Source organism: Benincasa hispida, chromosome 1 (assembly GCF_027475165.1).
Source record: "Benincasa hispida cultivar pf3 chromosome 1, pf3_genome.v1.1, whole genome shotgun sequence".
Lineage (NCBI taxonomy): Eukaryota > Viridiplantae > Streptophyta > Magnoliopsida > Cucurbitales > Cucurbitaceae > Benincasa > Benincasa hispida.
The window spans coordinates 46,909,147-46,930,478 of NC_143478.1; the positions used below are offsets into that span (position 1 = coordinate 46,909,147).

Consider the following 21,332-nt stretch of genomic DNA (forward strand, 5'->3'; position numbering starts at 1 on the left):
TTTGCGACAAAGGAGACAAATGTTTGGAGAAAGAATTATAAATGCGCGTCATGAATGGACTTCTTTGAGCCCTATCCGAGGTGTTAAATTTCCATGTGCTTAGGACCTTATGAAAAACTTGACTTTCTTTGGATATTTTTTTTTCCCAAATCATTTTGGATGGTTTGATTAAGGTAAGGAGAACTTCCATGGAGTAGAGTGGATGTGACTTGCTTGTGAACACCTTCAAGCTTTCGAGAATCCAAAATCGTGTGTTCCTAACCATTTTGTTAGTAGATGACTGAAGTACTTGATCATATCCTATGTAGCTGTGACTTGGCACATATTTTTTGGACTTGTTTCCTTCTTGGAGTTTGGCTGAACATAGGGGTTACAAAGATGATCAAGGAGTTCTTTCTCCACTCCTTTTTTTTGAGAGGGTAAGATTTTTGTAGTAAGTCGGGGTGTGTGCTATTTTGTTGAATTTTTGGGGAAGAGAAATAACAAAGTCTTTAGAGGAATCGAGAGGTCTTTGAATGACATTGAGCTCTTATTAGATTCAGTGTCTCAATGTCTCTTTTTGGGCTCGCTGGCTAAGCTGTTTTATAGTTACCCATTTTTTGCTTGATTGAGATCTTTCTTTTTAGTTTGCCTTGTCCTTTTGTGCTCTTTTTTCTCTTTTTTGTATCCTCTAGTATTCTTAATTTTTTCCTTAATAAAAGTTTGGTTGTTCATTAAAAAAATCCTCGCTCTCTCTCACTTAGAGAGGAAGGGTGGTTTTCTAAAGGCTTGTCAGGGTGTGTGCTATATTATAGAGTCTTTGGGTGAGGGGAATAATAGATTGTTTAGCGGGTTGGAGAGGGATCCTAGTGATGTTTGGTTCCTTGTTAGATTTCATGTTTCTTTGAGCTTTGATTTTGAGGACTTGTTGATATTATTCTATAGACACTATCTTGTACAGCTAGAGTCCCTTCCTTTAGATGGGCTTCCTTTTTTTGTGGGCTTGTCTTTTTTTTTTTTTTCTTTTTTTTTTGTATGCCCTCATATATTTTTTTTTTTCCATTTTACTTTTATGAAAGTTGCTGTTTTCATTAAAAAAATCCTTAGAAATAGATGCACAAAGGAATGCATTAAACATGGCAGGAGCCTGGGCCTTTTAACTTGACTTCTCTAGTGGTACAAATTCTCTCATTTATTTCCTTTAAAAAAACGAAAAATTAGCATGTCAGAGAATATGTTTCTTATCTTGAAAGGGTGGATGGAATAAAAAATATGATGACAATTTCTGTTTCAAGCCACACACACTTTGTCTGAAGACATCTAGGAAGCACATACACTTCATTTTGGATGAAGTGGACATGTTTCCAACACTGTCACGCTCCAACACGTGCATGACATGTGTCAGACACACGATTTTGCGTGTCTTTTCTTTTCTTAAAATCCAACACACTAGGACACATGCAGGATACGCTCGGTAAGAATGAAAAATAACTAGTTTTAGTTATATTTTTTTAACCCATCCATTCAATTTTCTATATTAAATGACATCTTCCATCTACATCTAGCAATAGTGGTCAATCATCAATGGTTCTTGCAATAACTACTACATTCTCATCCTTCTAGTGTTGAAGATGAGTCAAAACCACTTTGGCAATATGTGACCAAGAATCAAAGATTGATTGAAGGAGGTGGAAACATTTCTTGGCAATGTAATTTTTGTCATTGCTTAAAAAAGAATTCTTATATAAGGGTTAGAGCTCTTTTATTAGGATTAGGTGGTTATGGAATTGGAGTGCGTCCTAAAGTTACCCTCAAGATAAGGCCGACATGCAACGATTAGAAGATGAGGCGAAAGATCGTATGATTAAAAGGGTCCTAAACATTCCTTTACCACCTTCATTCGTATCTATTGGTGGAACTAATGTGAGCAATTCTTCCTCTCCTTCTACTTTTGAGCAAAAGAAAAGGAAAAGTGCTCCAAGTGCAATAGAAAGATCATTTAACATGGCACGAATGTTTTATTCTTTAGGATTGCCTTTTCATTTAGCAAGAAATTCACACTATATAGTGCATTCACTTATATGGTGTGAGTTCACTTATACTGCAAATAATTTATAGATGCATTCACTTATGCTGCAAATAATTTATTGTCAGGAAGTATCCTAGATTTAATTTGTTGAGAACAACTCTTCTTCAAAGGGAAAAAGCGAATATTGAAAGATTATTATAGCCCACTAAAGCTACATGGGATATTGTTGGGGATTCTTTTAATTCTTTTGAAGAAGTTGGGATGCTTGAATTAGCTAATTTATCATTAGATGAACTAGATTTAGAGGCAGTAGTTTTCATTGATGATGGTAGTGACAATGGGGTTGACAATTATCAAGTTGAGAGATAGTGTTTTAAGCTTCTAGTTTTTGTTTTACATGAAAGATGTAATCTCTATTTAGGATTTTGTATTGGTATTGTAACTTTTTATTGAACTTAGACAACTATGTACTAGTTATTTATGTATTAAAGAAGTATTGTTATGTTCAATATATATGATTAATTCATTTAGAAATTTTCTCACATATATTATTTTTTTAAAAAAATAAAAAATAATGTGTCCTCAACGTGTCCCGTCCTACATTTCTAGGAATCGACGTGTCGCCATGTCGTGTTGTGTCGCATGTTTGTGTCCATGCATCTTAGAAAGACATTCCAAATCGAGAGAGCAACCTTGCATCCCCAAAAGGCTATGACTAAAATCCTCATATGCTTCCTTGCAAAGAAAGCACTAGTGCAGCCCCGACAAGAATGATGAGAGCCTTCAAATACAGTCTATAGTTTTGGATCTGCCATGTGATCTTGGGAATATTTACCTTCAGCATGAAGGAGAATAGGATCTTTAGTTGTATGGTAGTTGCCGAAATAGAGAAAGAAAGAATGACAAGAAAACCCTTTTGAAGGATTGGGTGACAAAAAATGAATCTCTTGTAATCTTGATGGCTTTATGAGGACTTTTTTTTGTCCTTTTCTATCTTTTCTTTTTATTAATGAAGGATGTTTCATTGCAATACTTTGAGCTATAGTATTGTTTTTTATGCTTCAAATATCTATCATCTTACCGCTTTTCTGTTTGTTCCAGGAACTTCTTCATGATTTGCTTTCACAGATTTTCCCTGCGTGTAAAGCAGGGCTCGAGGACCCAGATGATGATGTCCAGGCTGTTGCAGCTGATGCTTTAATACCGGCCGCTGCTTCTATTGTTTCTTTGAAGGGTCCGACGTTGCATTCAATTGTGATGCTGCTCTGGGATATCCTGCTTGACTTGGATGATCTAAGTCCATCCACCAGCAGGTAACATTTGATATAAACCCCATGTCTGTCTTGGTGGACTTCATGCGAGTAAAAAGAAGATATTTGATGTAGGGATTATTTAGGAATTACTAGAATGTTTTTCTGTTTGTTTACTGTCTTTGGGTTTATGTCTTTAGTGAGGATTTATTTTAAGTTCTCATGTAATGGCTATAGTTTATTTCTAAGTTGCAAGTTTTGTGGTTTTCCTATAAATAGGCACGTTTCCCCAATTGTTAGTCTCATTAATAAATTCTCCATGTCTTGATTTTGTCCAAGAGGCAAAATATAGGGTGAAAAAAATTTGTTGACCAATAGTGCAATTAGAAGTTTACTTCTTCACTTTCCTGCATTTGAGCGTTTTTTTTTGGGGGTGGGGGGCGGGTTATCTCATCCTCTCTGCCAGCTTTTGTACTTCTTGATTAATATGATTTTATTTGAAAAAAAGAAATTACTGGTTTTCCTTTTGTATTGTATTACTCGTTCATCTTGTTTCAAAAAAGTCCATTCGCGAATAGTTTCTTTAGTTGTTTGATAATTGTTCATCTTGTTTCAAAATTGAGAGTTTAGGTCACTATGGTGAGTGTCACAGGGTCGTAACAGTGAGATACAAGGGAAAAGACTTGAAAGTTTGGGTCACTGGATACACGATGATGTTACTTGTTGGTTATGGATTGGATTATTTAGAATAAGCTAAGGATCTTTGCGGGTGCATGGCATACCGGCTATATTGTGGATGAAGAACATAAGATAACTTTTGAAGCCATGTTATGAAGATTCTTTTTCATTGTGGAAATGAGTCAGCTTCTTGAGCAATCCTCTTTCTAATCCTTTTAATGAATTATTTCCAAGTTTCACGACACATTACAATAGAATCATGACCCCTCCAACTTTTAAGTTTTAACTTCTTGGTCTTTGCTTTCTCATCATGTGCCGTACTTGCTACATTCGATATTCATTGCTTTGAGTTGCATATACCCCTTCTTCTTGAAGAACCTGCACAAATCATTTTCATGTTTTGTTTCTTAGAAAGAGACTGTCACTATCGTTAATTTGGTTGTTGGCTGGGGTTATTATAATAGTGGTTGACGCTGCAAGTTAAAAATGTCAAATTGAAATGATTAGTTCTGATATGACTCAACTCAATCTCTTCTTGAAGATCCGTTTATAAACTTATATGTCCTAATTTATCCTTGTCATTCTCATCACTAATTCTCTTATGGCTTTCCATTTATTATGCAGTGTAATGAATCTATTGGCGGAAATCTATTCCCAGAAAGAGATGATTCCAAAGATGTTTGAGGCGTTAACCTTAAGAGAGACCCAAGAATATGATCTAAATGAAGCTATTCAGGTGCATGATACCCCAGAGGGCATACGTTCGCAGGAAAATCCATATGCATTAACATCATTGGCCCCGAGGTTATGGCCATTTATGAGGCACAGTATCACATCAGTTCGTTATTCAGCCATCCGTACTTTGGTAGAATATCTCCTATGTTTACTCTAATTATTTTCCATGGAAGAATTGTTAACAGTTTGTTACAACATTGATTCTTTTACACGTTCCGTGCTAAATTTATATTTTATAATGATTATTTCATTTCTCTCATCAATAATTATTCACTTTTACAGGAACGGTTGCTACAAGCAGGATTGAAACAAAATATTTCTGTGCCTTCTACTGCCATTTGGCCGACTACTATTTTGGGTGACACTCTGAGGATTGTGTTTCAGAATTTGCTTCTAGAATCAAATGATGATATTTTGGAGTGTTCAGAGCGGGTTTGGAGGCTCCTCCTCCAGGTTTTTGTTTTTGCTTTAGCTCATGTTTATTGATTATTGTTTATTGTTCTTTTCTTCCTCCCTGGTTTTTCGTTTTATAATGATTTAATTATAATTTCACTCTAATCATGAATTATTAAGGCCCCGTTTGGTAACTATTTGGTTTTTGTTTTTGAAAATTAAGCCTATAGACACTACTTTCACCTCCAAATTTCTTCATTTGTTATCTAGCTTTTACCAATGGTTTAAAAAACTAAGTCAAATTTTGGAAACTAAAAAATGTAGCTTTTAGAAACTTGCCTTTGTTTTTGGAATTTGGCTAAGAATTCAACCATTGTATTTAAGAAAGATGCAAATCATGGTAAGAAATGGGGAAGAAATAGGCTTAATTTTCAAAAACCAAAAACAAAAAACGAAATGGTTACGGTAACCTAAATTACTAATTACATAATAATTTACTGCATATTTCTTGTTTTCTATATCCTTATGTAGTCTATAATGCAAATGAAGGATAGCATAGTCTCTTCAGTGGAAAAATTATTTAAGTTTTATGAATGTAATAAACATCATCGTGGTTTAATTGCTGGCTGGACTGGGTTGTACCTTAGTAATCATGTCTTACGTTTTATCTTTGCATTTGTATCCAATTGATCTTCACATCCCTAATTAATGGAAATGGCTCTATATTTTGTATGGTTTCGTGATTTTTGCTTTTGTTTGTGTGTCTATGCAGAACTTTTTTGTATGTGTGTTTATCAAGTCTACAAAAAAGTAAAGCCAGTTGTAATTGTTGGTATATAACCCTAAAGCAAGCTAATGAAATGTTATCCTTTCTTAATTCTTGGCGTATACTTCCTCCAATCAAACAAACACCATCTACCTTTGCCCCCACCCCCCAACAAAAAAAAAAAAAAAAAAAAAAAAAAAGAAAAAAAAAAAGAAAAGGAACACACACACACACACATCTAGTTCCCTAGAAACAGTTCTTTAGTGGGTTTCGCCGATATTATCAATGTTGCTCCCAAGAACAACTGTTACAGGAATTTATTTCAGTCTTGTGAAATTATTGGGATTCTGTCCTCCATCGGAGTGTTTTAGACTGAATTTTGGTTATTTTTTGCTCTCTTTGTGTATATGGTTAATTGGAGGGTGCATTTGTAATTTGCTGTGGCCCTTAGTTACTCGTGTATCTTCTTTTTCATACCTTTTTGTGGGTCTAAAAATGTTTTAGTTCATAGATTTTGGTATTACCTTGGCTTCCTTGTATAGATGATAGATCTTTTGTAGCTTTCCATTATTTTTCCTTTCTTATTTGTATGAAGGCAATTTCTCATCCTTTTTGTCTCTTGCTTGTTCCTCCTGTGTATATGTGTTTTTGATCCTTGATTGTACAAAAGTTAGATTAGAACTGCTGAAAATATTTTCATTTTTCTGGTATTAGTCTCAAGTGAAGGAATTGGAACTTGTGGCAAGATCATATGCTTCATCCTGGATGGAGCTTGCAACAACTTCATATGGTTCCCCATTCGACAGTTCAAAATTCTTTTGGCCTGTAGCGCTTCCTAGAAAAAGTCATTTTAGGGCTGCTGCTAAAATGAGAGCTGTAAAACTTGAAAATGAGTCTTCCAGCAGAGTTGGCATGGAGTTGGCAAAGGTAACTATTTCACATGAAAGAAATGGAGATTCTTCGTCCAGTTTTTCTAAGATCATTGTTGGTGCTGATGCGGATATCTCAGTGACTCATACCCGAGTTGTCACTGCAACAGCCTTGGGAATTTTTGCTTCCAAGCTGAATGAAGGATCTTTACAAGATGTAATCGGTCCATTATGGAATGCTTTTAAATCCTCATCTGGAGTCCGGCGGCAGGTACTTTAGAGTTTTATCTCAGTTCTTTCTTGCTGTTTCTGCCTTCCGCACAAAAAAATTATCTGATTGCTCACATCCCATTAGGTAGCCTCCATTGTCCTTATTTCTTGGTTCAAGGAGATAAGGAACAAAGAGAACTCTATAGATCATGGAGTTATTTCTTGCCTGCCCAATTATTTAAGAGAATGGTTGTTGGATCTGTTAACGTGCTCTGATCCTGCATTTCCTACAAAGGATTCACCACTTCCTTACACTGAACTTTCAAGAACATATTCTAAGATGCGTGGCGAGGCTACACAACTAGTACAGGCTATTGAGGCATCTGGGATGCTGAAGGATTTCTTTTCAGGTACCCAGATTGACTTTGAGAACTTGACTGCTGATGATGCAATTAATTTTGCGTCAAAACTTCCAACACCCATTGGAGATATTGATGAAAATGGGTTGGAGGGAAGGCAGGCTATTGATGATATAGAGTCATTGAAACAACGCCTTTTGACAACTTCAGGGTATTTGAAGTGTGTTCAGGTATTTAGAGATTTTATAGCTGTATTTCCTTCCACTGATCTTGGAAGTTGCATGATGTTGCTTTTCCCTCCATTTTACACATTACACATTTTATGCAATGATTGTAGGTGAATTTTCCATCATAAACATGGGTAATCAAAATATGATATTGTATGAACAAGTGCACCACATTGAATTTTTGTGTTTGAATTAAATCGTTTCCATCATTATTGGAGGGGTTTTCCTAACTGTTCTATGATCTTTAGCTATTGGTGTTCATCATGCCACTTCAAGATTATGGCTTGATAGATTATTGTATTTTAATCTTTCTCAACATTCCATTTTCCTGTCTTGGAAAATTCCCAGAGTAATTTGCATATCTCGGTCTCTGCAATGGTTGCTGCTGCAGTTGTTTGGATGTCTGAACTTCCAGCCAGGCTCAATCCAATCATTTTGCCTTTGATGGCTTCTATAAAAAGAGAGCAGGTAAATATTTCCTCATGTATGAACATAGCACTCAGAGACATGTATTATGATATGGTAATCATAATATAACATTTGGAATTATTTGAAGGAGGAAATACTACAACAGAAAGCAGCAGATGCACTAGCAGAGCTAATTTGTCAGTGTGTTCTACGTAAACCTGGGCCAAATGATAAGTTGATAAAAAATATTTGTACTTTGACCTGCATGGACGTTTCTGAAACACCTCAAGCTGCAGTTATTTGCTCCATGGAGGTAATCGATGAACAAGATCTTCTTTCTTCTGGGACTAGTACGAGAAAATCAAGAACAAAGGTTCATACGCCGTCTGGTACTGATGATCGATCAAGAATTGAGGGCTTCATTAGCAGACGTGGTTCTGAATTTGTTTTAAGGCGTCTCTGTGAGAAGCTTAGGGATGCATTATTTGAGAAGCTTCCTAAGCTTTGGGATTATCTTACAGAAATATTGTTGCCTACTACTGTTGAAAATGTCACTGCTGAAGACGAACAGAAAATAATGCACATCATTGAATCTGTGAAGGATCCTCAGACCTTGATAAATAATATCCAGGTTACTCTTAAAACTTAACTGATTCCCTAATGATTGAGGAAAGTCTACTTTGCCTTAGAATGAATATTGTTGTACTTGTCTAGGTATTCTCATTATTTAACCATTTTCTTACAACTTACAGTAATTGTTTACATTGTCTGAGTGTGTTAAGGCAGGAGATAACTTCTGTTTTTTCTGAAGGATGCTAAGGTTAAGAATTGCTCATACCACCGTTTCTGAATTATCTCAGTGAGCATATTATTTTGGATTTGCAGGTGGTACGATCTATTGCTCCAATGCTCAATGAGATGTTGAAACCAAGACTACTTACCCTGCTTCCCTGCATTTTTAGATGTATTCGACACTCTCATGTTGCTGTTAGATTAGCCGCTTGTAGATGCATCACTTCCATGGCCAAGTCATTGACCACAGATGTCATGGGAGCTGTGATTGTAAACGCCATTCCTATGTTAGAAGATATGAGTTCCGTAAATTCTAGACAAGGTGCTGGCATGCTTATTAGCTTGCTTGTTCAGGGAATGGGTGTAGAGCTGGTGCCTTATGCTCCTTTATTGGTGGTTCCACTTTTAAGGTGTATGAGTGATTGTGATCAGTCTGTTAGACGGTCTGTGACTCACAGTTTTGCAGCTCTTGTGCCTCTTCTTCCATTAGCACGTGGTCTTCCACCACCTGCTGGACTCGGTGAAGTTTTTGATAAAAATAAGGAAGATGCGCAATTTCTGGAACAACTACTTGATAACTCCCACATTGAAGATTACAAGCTCTGTACTGAACTTAAGATGACATTGAGAAGGTAACATTAAAATTTCTTATTTCCAAAAGCAAAGTAACTATTGCATTTTGCAATGTTTCACTGAGCAAAATTACTCATACACCCTAATGTGTTTGACTTCTAACCCTTCTGTTATTATACTACCCTCAGCAATCGACATTAAAGTCCACCGTCAACTTTTCTGGATCTAAATGTTTGATTGTAACATTTTCACAAATTGATTAGTTGATAAACTGTCAACTTTCCCCTCATTACAATGATGTAGATTTCTTACAGTAGTTTACTACAGTTTGTTCTGTGATGGGTTTCTAATAGTTTTTTCTGACTTTCACTTTTTAATCCTTTTCAAGGTGATTAATGTTGTCAATTTATGAAGTTAGGACTGTGGATATACTTTCTGTTTTTTATTTCTCCTCACCTTATGGCTCCTTTTTAGGTATCAGCAAGAAGGGATAAATTGGTTGGCATTCTTAAAACGTTTCAAACTTCATGGAATCTTGTGTGATGATATGGGTCTTGGTAAAACACTTCAAGCATCAGCAATTGTGGCATGTGACGTAGTTGAACGCCTCACCTTAAATAAGAGAGGAGATATTCCACCATCTTTAATAATTTGTCCATCAACACTAGTTGGACACTGGGCCTTCGAAATAGAGAAGTATGTTGATGTTTCCATTCTTTCAACTCTCCAATATGTTGGTTCAGTACAGGAGCGGATATCTCTTCGAGAGTGTTTCAACAAATATAATGTCATCATAACATCATATGATGTAGTGCGTAAGGATGTTGAGTATCTTTCACAATTTCACTGGAATTATTGCATCTTAGATGAAGGACATATTATTAGGAATGCAAAATCCAAAATAACCCTTGCTGTAAAGCAGTTGAGATCCCAAAATCGTCTGGTACTAAGTGGAACCCCCATTCAGGTTAGTTTGTCCTATCAGAATTATTAGTTTACAATAATTGAAATAGTGGTTTGTTGTTCTTTGTCTGATAAAATTCTCAACCTTTTGTTGCAGAATAATGTCATGGATTTGTGGTCACTTTTTGATTTTCTAATGCCCGGTTTTCTTGGAACAGAGAGACAGGTAATGGCTTCATATATATATGTTTTCTGATCAATTAAGTTTTGTTTACTTTTGTTATTATTACCATTTAAATGCTGGTTTTAGATGTTCACTTCTCATGTCAATGGAGAATACAAACTGGCTTTGAAAATAGAACCATGCACCCAAATAAAGAACAAAATTCCAAACTTACCCCAAAAAAATCCAAGAATGAAATATATTTCTCTCTTTTTTAACAAGAAGAAAGTTTTCATAAGAAGATAAAAAGAGACTAATGTTCTAGAAGTACAAACACCACACCAGAGAAAAAAACTATAGCGAAATGAAATATATTTCTTCAACCCCATGTTTGATCTTCCACTTGAGGATCTCTTATGTGACCAACTTATAATTGCTGGGAATTTATACGAGATATAAATAAATGAGGAATAAACTAAATTATATCTTAAACTCCCATTTTACAAGTCAGATCCAAATAAGTTAATAATCACAAAAAAAAAAAAAAAAACAAACAAACAAAAATAAGGAAAAAAAGAGAGAGAACGACACCGAAAGTTTATATTGGTTCGCTCCAATCTTGGGACTACGTCTAATCTTCTACAACTACATCTTCTATTAAAAAGAGCCCTCAAACTCATGCTACAAATCTCTCCCAAATAGTTGAATTCGAACTTTTGACTTCACGGTACCATAGATGAACAACAAAGAGAAACACCCAACTCCAAGAGAATGCTCACACTATTCTCTTAGAATCATTGAGTTACCCACAAAATTATTTTCTTCAGTTAGCTTCAGCTACATGTAAATAAAGAAAATTTTTGTTTGCTTAATAATCTTCAATTTTCAGTTAGCTTCAGCTACATGTAAATAAAGAATCATTGAGTTACCCACAAAATTATTTTCTGCAGTCACTTAGGCACCCACTTAGGCACCCACGAACTGAACACTTAGCATACCTATATGTATATATGCCCACGCCCTATCCCAAGCAAGGCAAATGGGCCCAAAATTGAAAAGAATGGCTCTCAAAATTCAAAAGAATGGCCCTTGTAACTCATATGGGCCCAAAATTCTTAGAAACATGAGGCACACTCTTTTTTAGGGTGAAGGGTGCAGTGTTATTTTGGGCTCCACACATACCTAACAATCTCCCACGTGGAGTTAAAATAACGATCTTGCCTCCCATTGTGCCAAAACTAATGATCTTTTCAAACTTCAAGAATATTACTTCCACTCCAACTGTTATTTTTTATCTTTCTGGCAAACTACAAGGCTCAACAAAAAAATTTGTAAAACAACAAACTGTCAAATAGGCAACTATTAGAAAATAAATTTAGCATATTTGTGCTTGCCTCGAGGTATGATCGTAGTTGTCCCTCAAACATAAAAGATAGTTACATACTCTCACTTCAATTATGTGGTTACAACTGACATCTTCAATTTTGAACGTTTCTGAAGAAGGTACATTTTGCAAGTACATTGCCTTCCTTCAAGCCTGCTATCAAACTGGAGATTCTATCTTTAACCTTAACAACTGCCTTGGCCTTTCAATTTGATGACCTTACTCATGTACGCGACTTCATCAATCATTAAATGTCTGACAATTTGGAGTTCATGATAGCCATCAACTTTCTCCATCAAACTTTCCAATTATTACGAATGGATGAATCTTGATCTAACTAATTGAAATTGACCAATCAATGTTGCTAGCTCAATTGTACCTCTACGCCTGCCATCTGTAGCTTAAACTGACATCGATTGTCTCTTTGATCCTTTGGTAACATTAAATTGACATCTGTATCTAATGGAATTTTTGTGGTCAATTGCTACTACTTGGGATCCTAATTTGAGTTCACACTGGCAACTACCAAACTCACAACTGCAACTCTCTTCATCGAACTTGTCAGTAGAGATGAGATCCATCTTCATCTTAGGCACTGACCATACACTGTGTAGCACTAACTTTCTTCCACTCTTCGTCTTCAAATTAATATTCTCAATTTCAATGGTCTTCAAGACTCTTCCGTTCTCCCTCCTTAATGGACCATGATGTCTTGTTGTGAGTGATGTGAACAAACTTCTATATGAAGCTATGTGTATCGAAACTATCCTATCAATTCTCCATTAAGATAGGTGGCTACTATTCTTTGTGTTACTCCCAATAGATATGCATGTATCACCAATAGTAACTTTTATTGAAAAAGTCATGCCAAGTATCACCTCTTCTTTTCAAAGTACTTTTATTGAGGGGAGGCAAATAACTGATCCAATCCTTATGGTCTCAAAGTTGCTTTCATTCATGTAGCAGTATAGCATTTACCGCAGTTAGAAAAGTTGTTTTTTTGGTCTTGTTGCAAAGTTGTTGGGCGAATGACATTTTCTCTTGGGATTATGAGTTGTAGGTCTTGTTCATGGTAATTTGGTTTCACAGGCCTTGTTTTTGGTTGCCTGGAACTTTTCTCATGATCTCACGTGTTTTGCTCTCTGAAGTCAGCTCGTCTCGAAGCCTCATCCTATTGCGCCCTTTTTCATTTTTGCAGGCTCCTTCATTCATGTTTTATGTAATATTTGGGTTTTTTTTTTTTTTTTTTTCATTATATCGATGTTCTATTGATTTTCTTTTCTTTTCTTCCTTTGGGATTTAAGTACTTTGAGCATTAATCTCTTTTCATTTCATCAACGTAAAGTGTTGTTTCCTTTTTAAAAAGAAAAAAAATGCGCAAAGATAAGGGATAAAGAGAGAATGATATAGAAAGTTTATACTAGTGTTCCCAATCTTGGGATTACGTACAATCTTTTGCAACTACATGTTCTACTATGACAGAGATTACAAAAGAACCCTCAAACTTGTGCTACAAATTTCTCTCAAATAGGCTTCCTTGTACTATTGGCTTTCAGTATCATAACCTAGTAGCTTAGAATTAACAAATAACAAAAAAGAGAAACAACGATAGAGATTACACCAAAAGTTTATAGTGGTGTTTCTCAATCTTGGGACTATGTACGGTCCCAAGATTGCAACTATAGGTTTTACTATGATAGAGATTGCAAAAGAACCCTCAAACTTGCTCTAAATATTTCTCTCAAATAGGCTTACTCGTACTATTGACTTGCTAGTACCATAACCTGGTAGCTTAGGATTAATAGATAACAACAAAGAGAAACAACCAACTCCCCAAGAGAACCCTCACTGTAGTATTTCACAAATCACTCACGGCCACCTACCAAACTACTTTTTCCCGTTGGCTATATGTACACGAAAACAAAGAAAAACTTTGCAATCTTCAATTTTGTGGCTACAGTCAGCTAGGCACCCACGAACTAAACACTGGCATATATCATGCCGTAACCCAAACAAGACAAATGGGCCTTGTAAGTCACATGGGCCTAAAATTCAAAAGGATTATTTTCGTTGAAAACTTGGGCACGTGACTTCTTTTCTAGGTGAAGGGTGTAGTATTATTTTTGACTCCACACAGAACCAACCATAAGAGAGACTTCAAAGATAAGTCCTATTTTCCCCCTTTTTTGAAGTGTATAGTTCTTTTGGAGGGGAGGTTCTTTCTATTCGGTAGCCCTAGGCTTTTTTTCTCTCTCTTTTTAATCCAAGCTCATTTCTTATAAAAAAAAGAAAAAAAAAGGAAGAAAAAGAATCTCCACCTACTTTTTTTGGTCTGATTTTTCATCGTCTCATATATTATTATCTCTTAGTACCTTGCATGTTCAATGGTGCGAGGTGCCTTCTAACTACACCCAAGCACGGAGTACAACAACATGCTATTTGGGGTTCATCTTTAATTTTGACATTGTGGGGATGGATTAAATTGTCAAGCATTACATCATCAAAGTTGCCAACTAGTAAGTAGTCGTTAGCTAAAGTGAATGATATGGAAACATGAATGTTCTCTTTGCCCACAGAAAAACCTCCAAACAGACCTTGAAATTGAATTTTGTCAATTATATGACAAAACGAACCTTAAATTTAAAGGGGGAGAATTTTCCAAATAATGGACCACACCAATGGTAACAAAGAGAAGGAAAAGAAAGAGTCCTTTTTCTGCTGTATTCTTTGTCGGAAGGCAGAGGAAAACCTGGATCACCTTCTTTGGAGTTGTCAGTATGTGAGGTCTGTGTGGAGTCTCTCCCTATAGGAGTTTGATGTTCGGATAGCTTGACAGAGGGACATTAGTACGATGATCAAAGAGTTTCTCCTCCATCTGCCTTTCAGAGGGAAGTCGTTTTTTGTGGTGAGCTGGGATGTGTGTTGTGTTGTGGGATATTTGGGGGGAAAGGAACAATAGAATGTTCAGAGGCATGGATAGGGGCCCTAGTGAAGTTTGGTCCTTATGAGGTTTCATGTTTCTTTGTGAGCTTCAGTTTCGAAGCTTTTTTATAATTATTCTCTAGGAAACATCTTACTTATATGTTTCCTTGTGGGCTTCGGTTTCAAGCATTAGCCTCTTTTCATTTCTTGAAAAGCTTTGTTTCTGTTTCAAAAAAAGAAACATCTTACTTAGTTAGAATTATTTTCTGTAGAAGGGATGTTTTGCGGGTTTGTTTTTTGTATCCCCTTGTATTCTTTCAAATTTTCTCAAAGAAAGTTGTTATAAAAAAAAGGAAAAAAAGGATGTAAAGGAAAAAAATGTTGAAAAGAGTAAATTCCACGGAGATAAAAAGTTGAGAACTTTTCTATTCCCAACACTCCCCTTCGAGCTGGTTGGACTATTTATGTTGATCAAGTTCAGTTGGCCTTTACGACGTCAAGAGCATTCTTGAATAAGGTCTCTATGAGAACGTCTGTGATCTACATCTTGATAGGTATCTAGTCAAGTGAGATGCTTTTGTTTTCAATTTTCTCTTTGATAAAGTGAGGACCAATTTATGCATGCTATATGTGGTCATGATTGATCGGGTTTTTGGCAATGCTTATAGTAGCTTGGTTGTCAAAGTGGATCTCTATTGGTTCTTTTGAAGTGATTCTCAGTTCCGATAGGATGCTTTCGAACTTATTTCTTCATGTATTCTTTGAACAAGGACTCTCAATTCTTCTTCAGTGCTATTGCTAGACACAACCGATTGCTTTTTCCTTTTGTCAAGTGACTAAGTTTTCTAGACAAAGGTACAATCTAGACAAAGGTACAATATTCAGCCGTTGATTTTTTTTGTCAATTTTTTAGCTTGCCCATCAGCATTTGTGAAGACTTCAACGTTGCTTTCCTGGATTTATTGAAGTGCAACCCCCTCCAGATTTCCTTTTAAGAATTTTAGTATCTTGTAAATTGTTTGTATATTTTCCTTGTTAGAGTTGTTCATAAATTGATTTACAAAACTCACTGCAAAATAGATATCAGGTTTAGTGTGAGTTAGGTAAATCAATTTTCTACCTAGTCTTTGATATTGTTCCTTATTAACCAATCTTTTTCTTTGCTCGAGTGTTAATTAGGATCAATGAATTGCAAGGTCGAATCTTTACCATTTTTGTATCTTGGTCTCCCTCTTGGAGGATATCCAAGAAAGATGTCCTTTTGGCAGCCAATTGATAAAAATCAAAAGAAATTGGACAGGTAGAAGAGATTTAATTTGTCTCGAGGAGGAAGGCTAACTTTGAATAAGGCGGTGTTGTCTAACCTCCCAATATATATATGTCCTTTGCTATGCCTATGAAGGTAATTGAGGAAATTGAGAAGATTATGAGAAATTTCTTTTGGGAAGAGTAAATGGCAGCAAAGTTAATCACTCTGTTAAGTGGGATTTGGTTTCGAGGCGCTTACAACATGGGGGGCTTAGCTTTGGCAATTTAAGAACCAGAATTTATCTTTGTTAGCAATGTGGGGTTGGAGATATATGCTCGAATCAGAGGCGATTTGGTGCAAAGTGGTGAAAAGCATTCATGGAAGTGGTTCTCATAATTGGCACACGTTAGGTAAAGTTGGTAGAAGCCTTAGAAGCCTTGGATAAATATTCCTTGAGCATGGGTGCAAGTTAAAAATCTTGCTTCCTTCAAACTTGGTAGTGGTTCAAGAATCTCTTTTTGGTAGGACTTATGGCTGAGATCTTCACTGAGTTCCTTGTACCCAAATTTAGCCCGTATTGCCTCATTTCCCAAAGGATCAGTTTCTGACCATTGGGACTCGAATACTCTTTCCTGTCCTATCACTTTTAGAAGGTTCTTGAAGGATGAAGAGTTGCTGGAATTCCAGGATTTATTTGCTACATTAGAAAGTAAAAAAGTGGTTGAAAGGCAAGATACTAGAAGTTGGAAGTTGGAAGCTTCAGATCAGTTTTCTATTAAACCTGGCTGCGTCTTCTCCCATGGATTCAAAATTATACAAAACTTTGTGGAAGTCAAACTGCCCTCGAAGAGTTAACATCATAATTTGGGTAATGATTTATGGAGCTCTTAATTGCTCTAAATGTCTTCAGAGAAAGTTCCCAAGCCATTCGCTAATGCCCTCAGTTTTCCCAGTGTATTGAAAATATTGAAGACTGCCAGCACTTTTTTATTTTTATTTTTTTATTTTTATTTTTAAAATTTTTATTTTTATTGTAGCATCTCAAATTTTTTTTGGAGGAAATTGTTTGCTATGTTTAATCTACAATGGGTGTGGAGCATTGACTTCAAGGCCAATGTTATTCAACTTTTAGTGGGGCTTCCGGTAAAAAGTATCCCACAACTCTTATGGGTGAACGGAGTTAAAACGATTCTCTCAGAAATCTGGTTTGAAAGGAACCAACATATTTTTCAAGACAAATCCCTCCCTTGGTTTGACCATTATGAGATTGCTCGAATCAAAGCTTCTTCATGGTGTTTTCTTTCTAAATTATTTGCTGAATATTCTATTCAAGATATTAGTTTAGATTGGAGTGCATTTATTTCCTCTTAGCTATGTTTGTTTTATTTACTGTATCATTGGTCTATCTATGACTTTGTATTTGTATTTTCATTTGTTGTATCCTTTTGTACTTTGAGCATTATACTCATTTCATTATTTCAATGAAAAGTCTTGTCTCTGTTTAAAAAAAAAAAACATCCAAGCATACTTGTTTCCTTTAGAAGGTCGATGAAATATTTTCTTAGTCCTGAGTTTTAAGGAATTGGATGAAATATCTTCTTGGGAAAAATGCCTTTTTAGAAGGTCCCTCTTTCCATTAATATATATATATTTTAATTATTTCAAATGAAGTAACAATGATTTAAAATAATAATTAATAAAAAAAACATTTTTCCTTCCTTTTCCACACTCAGCCCCCATCCTGCAGTGTCGACACCTTTTCTTCCTCCCCTTCTCTATTAGGTCAAGTCATCGACACGACCACCTCCCCACAACAACAGTTGCTCCAATATTTGATGAGATCATCGCATCCAACAGCCGATGAATGACATTTATTTTGCAGGTGAAATTAGAGAGAACGGTGAAATTGAAATACTGAAAATGCACAGACATTTGGTTTCATTTAAACTAATAAAAAATATCTAATTAATGGGAAGATGGAGCTGTATACCTATTATTCAAAACTGTGGGACTAAAATGACCAAATTGAAAACATAAGAACTAAATGCACCTATTCCTTAAAACTTAGGAATTAAAAAAGTATTTTTTCCCAATTTTCTTTGAGAGATACAAACCTTGTCCGCTCCCATTTCTAGAAAATATTGAGGTTGCCCAAATCTTTTATGTCGAACTCTTTAGCTAAGACTAAATGTAACTTTAGGTTTCTTCTTCTCCATGGCATCTCATGTAGGAATAACGTGTCATCCGCATAGGTAATAAGTGCTATCTTTAGGAATGTTTGATAAAAAGAGTGACTAGATGAACATTACGAGAATCCGTTGCTTTTTACAATTTTTGAAAATTTTTCAAAACCAGACTTTGGGAGATTGTTTTAGGCCACAAAGGAACTTTCGAGTCTGAACACTTTATTAGGGGTTTTTTCTTGGATGGGAGTGAAGTAACCTCACTCCTTCAAGAAAGAAAAAGGACCTTTCACTTACTGAAATGTCAAATGCACTCTTATTCTAGTTGATTTTTGCCGCTACCATTTGTGTAAAAGTTGGTAATTTTGTTTCCGTATGCAGTTCCAATCAACTTATGGAAAACCACTACTAGCAGCTAGAGATTCTAAATGTTCTGCTAGGGATGCAGAAGCTGGGGCACTCGCCATGGAAGCATTGCACAAGCAGGTTTGTCTATTACCTTTTTTATTATTATTGTTTTTTTAAGTATGTCTGTTTCTTTTTTTTGTGTTACACACATGTTAGATAATTGCCTTTTGATTTCTATATATTTTTCTCTAGGTCATGCCTTTTCTTCTTCGGCGAACTAAAGATGAAGTTCTGTCTGATCTGCCAGAAAAAATTATTCAAGATAGATACTGTGACTTGAGCCCTGTACAGCTAAAATTATATGAAAGGTTCTCTGGTTCTCATGTTAGACAGGAAATATCAAGTATAGTCAAATCAAATGAATCAGAAGTACCGCAGGAAAGCAGTGGTTCAACAAAGGCATCTTCACATATTTTTCAGGTATGCTTTCTATTTCTATTCTTGTTTTCAACACTGTATCCCTAATGCATATGTTGTTTTCCCGTCTCAGGCACTTCAGTATTTGCTTAAACTTTGTAGTCATCCTTTGCTTGTCTCGGGAGAAAAAATGTCAGATTCAATGAAGTGCATCCTGACGGAACTCTTACCTGACAGTTCTGATATTATTTCCGAACTTCATAAACTGCACCACTCTCCTAAATTAGTTGCTCTCCGGGAAATTCTTGAGGAGTGTGGAATTGGTGTTGATACTTTGGGTTCTGATGGAGCTGTCAGCTTTGGCCAGCACAGAGTCTTAATATTTGCACAGCATAAAGTAAATTGATCGATATTGATTATTTATTCATGAATTTGAGCCTCTGTTTTTTACTGGGCGATAATTTAATATCTGAGGTTTTTCTGCAGGCCTTATTGGACATTATTGAAAAAGATTTGTTCCATGCTCACATGAAGAAGTTAGTATATCATCTTTTTTGGATTCATCAAAGAAATTAGCATGCGACTGTGTGGTTAAGTTTTGTGTTCTCTATAGTAATCGGATGCATTAAATTATAACAATAGCTGGATTTTGTTTCGTTTGAGCTATTTTATTCATCTCTGTGCCTACTTTGGTCATCTAACACACTGAAACATAACCCACGGTTGTCTTCTCTTAAGAATTAATATTTTCTCGCAATTCTGACTCGGCAGTCTCTTGGCCATTACCTCTTCAAATAGTATTATTATAGCTCGGACTAGTTCCGTTTGCATCCCAACAATTTTTCTTGGAGTTTTCACCTTCAATTCCTTCTTACTTCTCTTTTGAAAGCAGTGTTACGTACTTGCGGTTGGATGGATCTGTTGAGCCGGAGAAACGTTTCGACATTGTCAAGGCCTTCAATTCTGATCCTACAATCGATGCATTGCTCCTTACAACACATGGTTGGTTCTTATTCTCCTCGTTTTATCTTTTCACAGCTTAGTTTATCTGATTTTATATGCTAACAAAATCACAATTACAGTTGGTGGTCTCGGCTTGAATCTGACATCTGCAGACACCCTTGTTTTCATGGAGCATGATTGGAATCCAATGCGAGATCATCAGGTAATCTGAAAGGAAAGCATGAATTTTAGATATTACAGTTGCTGACATCAAGTATTTCTTTCGGTAGTAGCTTCAAGAAGATTAATTTTGATTTATCACATTTACTTAGTGATTAGTATGATTACTGATTGCTACTGATTGCGATTTGTCAGATCATTATTTTATAGTTAGTTTGCTAAATGAACACTCCTTAATTTGATTTGGTATATTTGACATTCTTTGGTCTTCTGCTAAAATTACTGTTCCGAATGCTGGTAGGCTCAAATGGAGGGAATCATAGTTTTCGATTGTGTCGTCATGCTCGTATATTTGTTCCCATAAAAAAAAAATTTGTGTCGTGGTGCTTGGTGTTGATAGAATTAGGAAGTAGAAAAATATGAATAGTATTAAAGTGGTGTAAACAATTTTAGGTGAAATGATATTATGTTAACTTAGTGCTCAATAAGGGTCATGAGTTTAATGAAGGACTTAGTGGAAATGTGTTTGATCTTTGTTGGCTACCTACCTAAGATTTACTATTCTATGAGTTTCCTTGATATCCAAATATTATATGGTCAAACGCCAGCGGGTTGTCTCATGAGATTAGTCGAAGTGTTTGCAAGTTGGTTCAAACACTCATGAATTAAAAAAGAAAAAGACTGGTGAAATGATGCACAGGGGTCTTAGCCAACAAACATTTTCTACTCGTTCTTTCACATTGTCTTCGAGGTAAAAGCTTGGATATGAGTTATGAATAGCCAACAAACAATATCCTAGAAGTATTATCATACAGCGTTTGACGTTCCCAAGGGATTAAAATTGTTAAAGTTGTTGAATTGTTGATAAAATATTAAATTTACCTTCATCCACCAACTTATGCTTTTGGGTCAAATGGTGATTTAACATGGCATTTGAGCAGGAGGTCTATAGGATTTTGTGTTCAAACTCTTGCAATGTTATTTCCTCAATTAATATTGATAAAAAGAGTGACTAGATGAACATTACGAGAATCCGTTGCTTTTTACAATTTTTGAAAATTTTTCAAAACCAGACTTTGGGGGATTGTTTTAGGCCACAAAGGAACTTTCGAGTCTGAACACTTTATTAGGGGTTTTTTCTTGGATAGGAGGGAAGTAACCTATTTTTCTTTCATGACTTGTTGGATCTCCTAAAAATTTCCAAACCCACAAGTGAGAGTGACTATCAAGGTGTTGATATAATATTAAAATTACCTTCACCCAGCTTAAACTTTTGGTTAGTCAGTGACTTAAAAAAAGAACCTTCAAAAAGTAGCGACAGTAGGTTGAAAAGAAACCTATTGGAGTATAGCTTCCAGAATTTAAAAAAACTT

At 35.6% G+C, this 21,332-nt stretch overlaps 1 protein-coding gene across 2 annotated transcripts in view; it reads left to right on the forward strand.

The window, feature by feature from the left end:
* RGD3 (ROOT GROWTH DEFECTIVE 3) overlaps positions 1-21,332 on the forward strand; it is a 41,727-nt gene that overhangs the window by 17,803 nt on the left and 2,592 nt on the right. For both annotated transcript variants that reach the window (XR_005484368.2, XM_039043707.2), the window contains exons 12-27: positions 3,110-3,321; positions 4,561-4,801; positions 4,954-5,124; positions 6,545-6,970; positions 7,055-7,498; positions 7,844-7,963; positions 8,052-8,534; positions 8,789-9,327; positions 9,743-10,235; positions 10,329-10,397; positions 18,454-18,558; positions 18,673-18,900; positions 18,971-19,234; positions 19,324-19,373; positions 19,730-19,839; positions 19,920-20,002. Coding sequence is in view for 1 of the 2 variants with exons in the window: in XM_039043707.2 (XP_038899635.2) it covers positions 3,110-3,321; positions 4,561-4,801; positions 4,954-5,124; positions 6,545-6,970; positions 7,055-7,498; positions 7,844-7,963; positions 8,052-8,534; positions 8,789-9,327; positions 9,743-10,235; positions 10,329-10,397; positions 18,454-18,558; positions 18,673-18,900; positions 18,971-19,234; positions 19,324-19,373; positions 19,730-19,839; positions 19,920-20,002 (4,038 nt within the window). In the remaining variant the exon portion in view is untranslated. The remainder of the gene's footprint in view (positions 1-3,109; positions 3,322-4,560; positions 4,802-4,953; positions 5,125-6,544; positions 6,971-7,054; positions 7,499-7,843; positions 7,964-8,051; positions 8,535-8,788; positions 9,328-9,742; positions 10,236-10,328; positions 10,398-18,453; positions 18,559-18,672; positions 18,901-18,970; positions 19,235-19,323; positions 19,374-19,729; positions 19,840-19,919; positions 20,003-21,332) is intronic.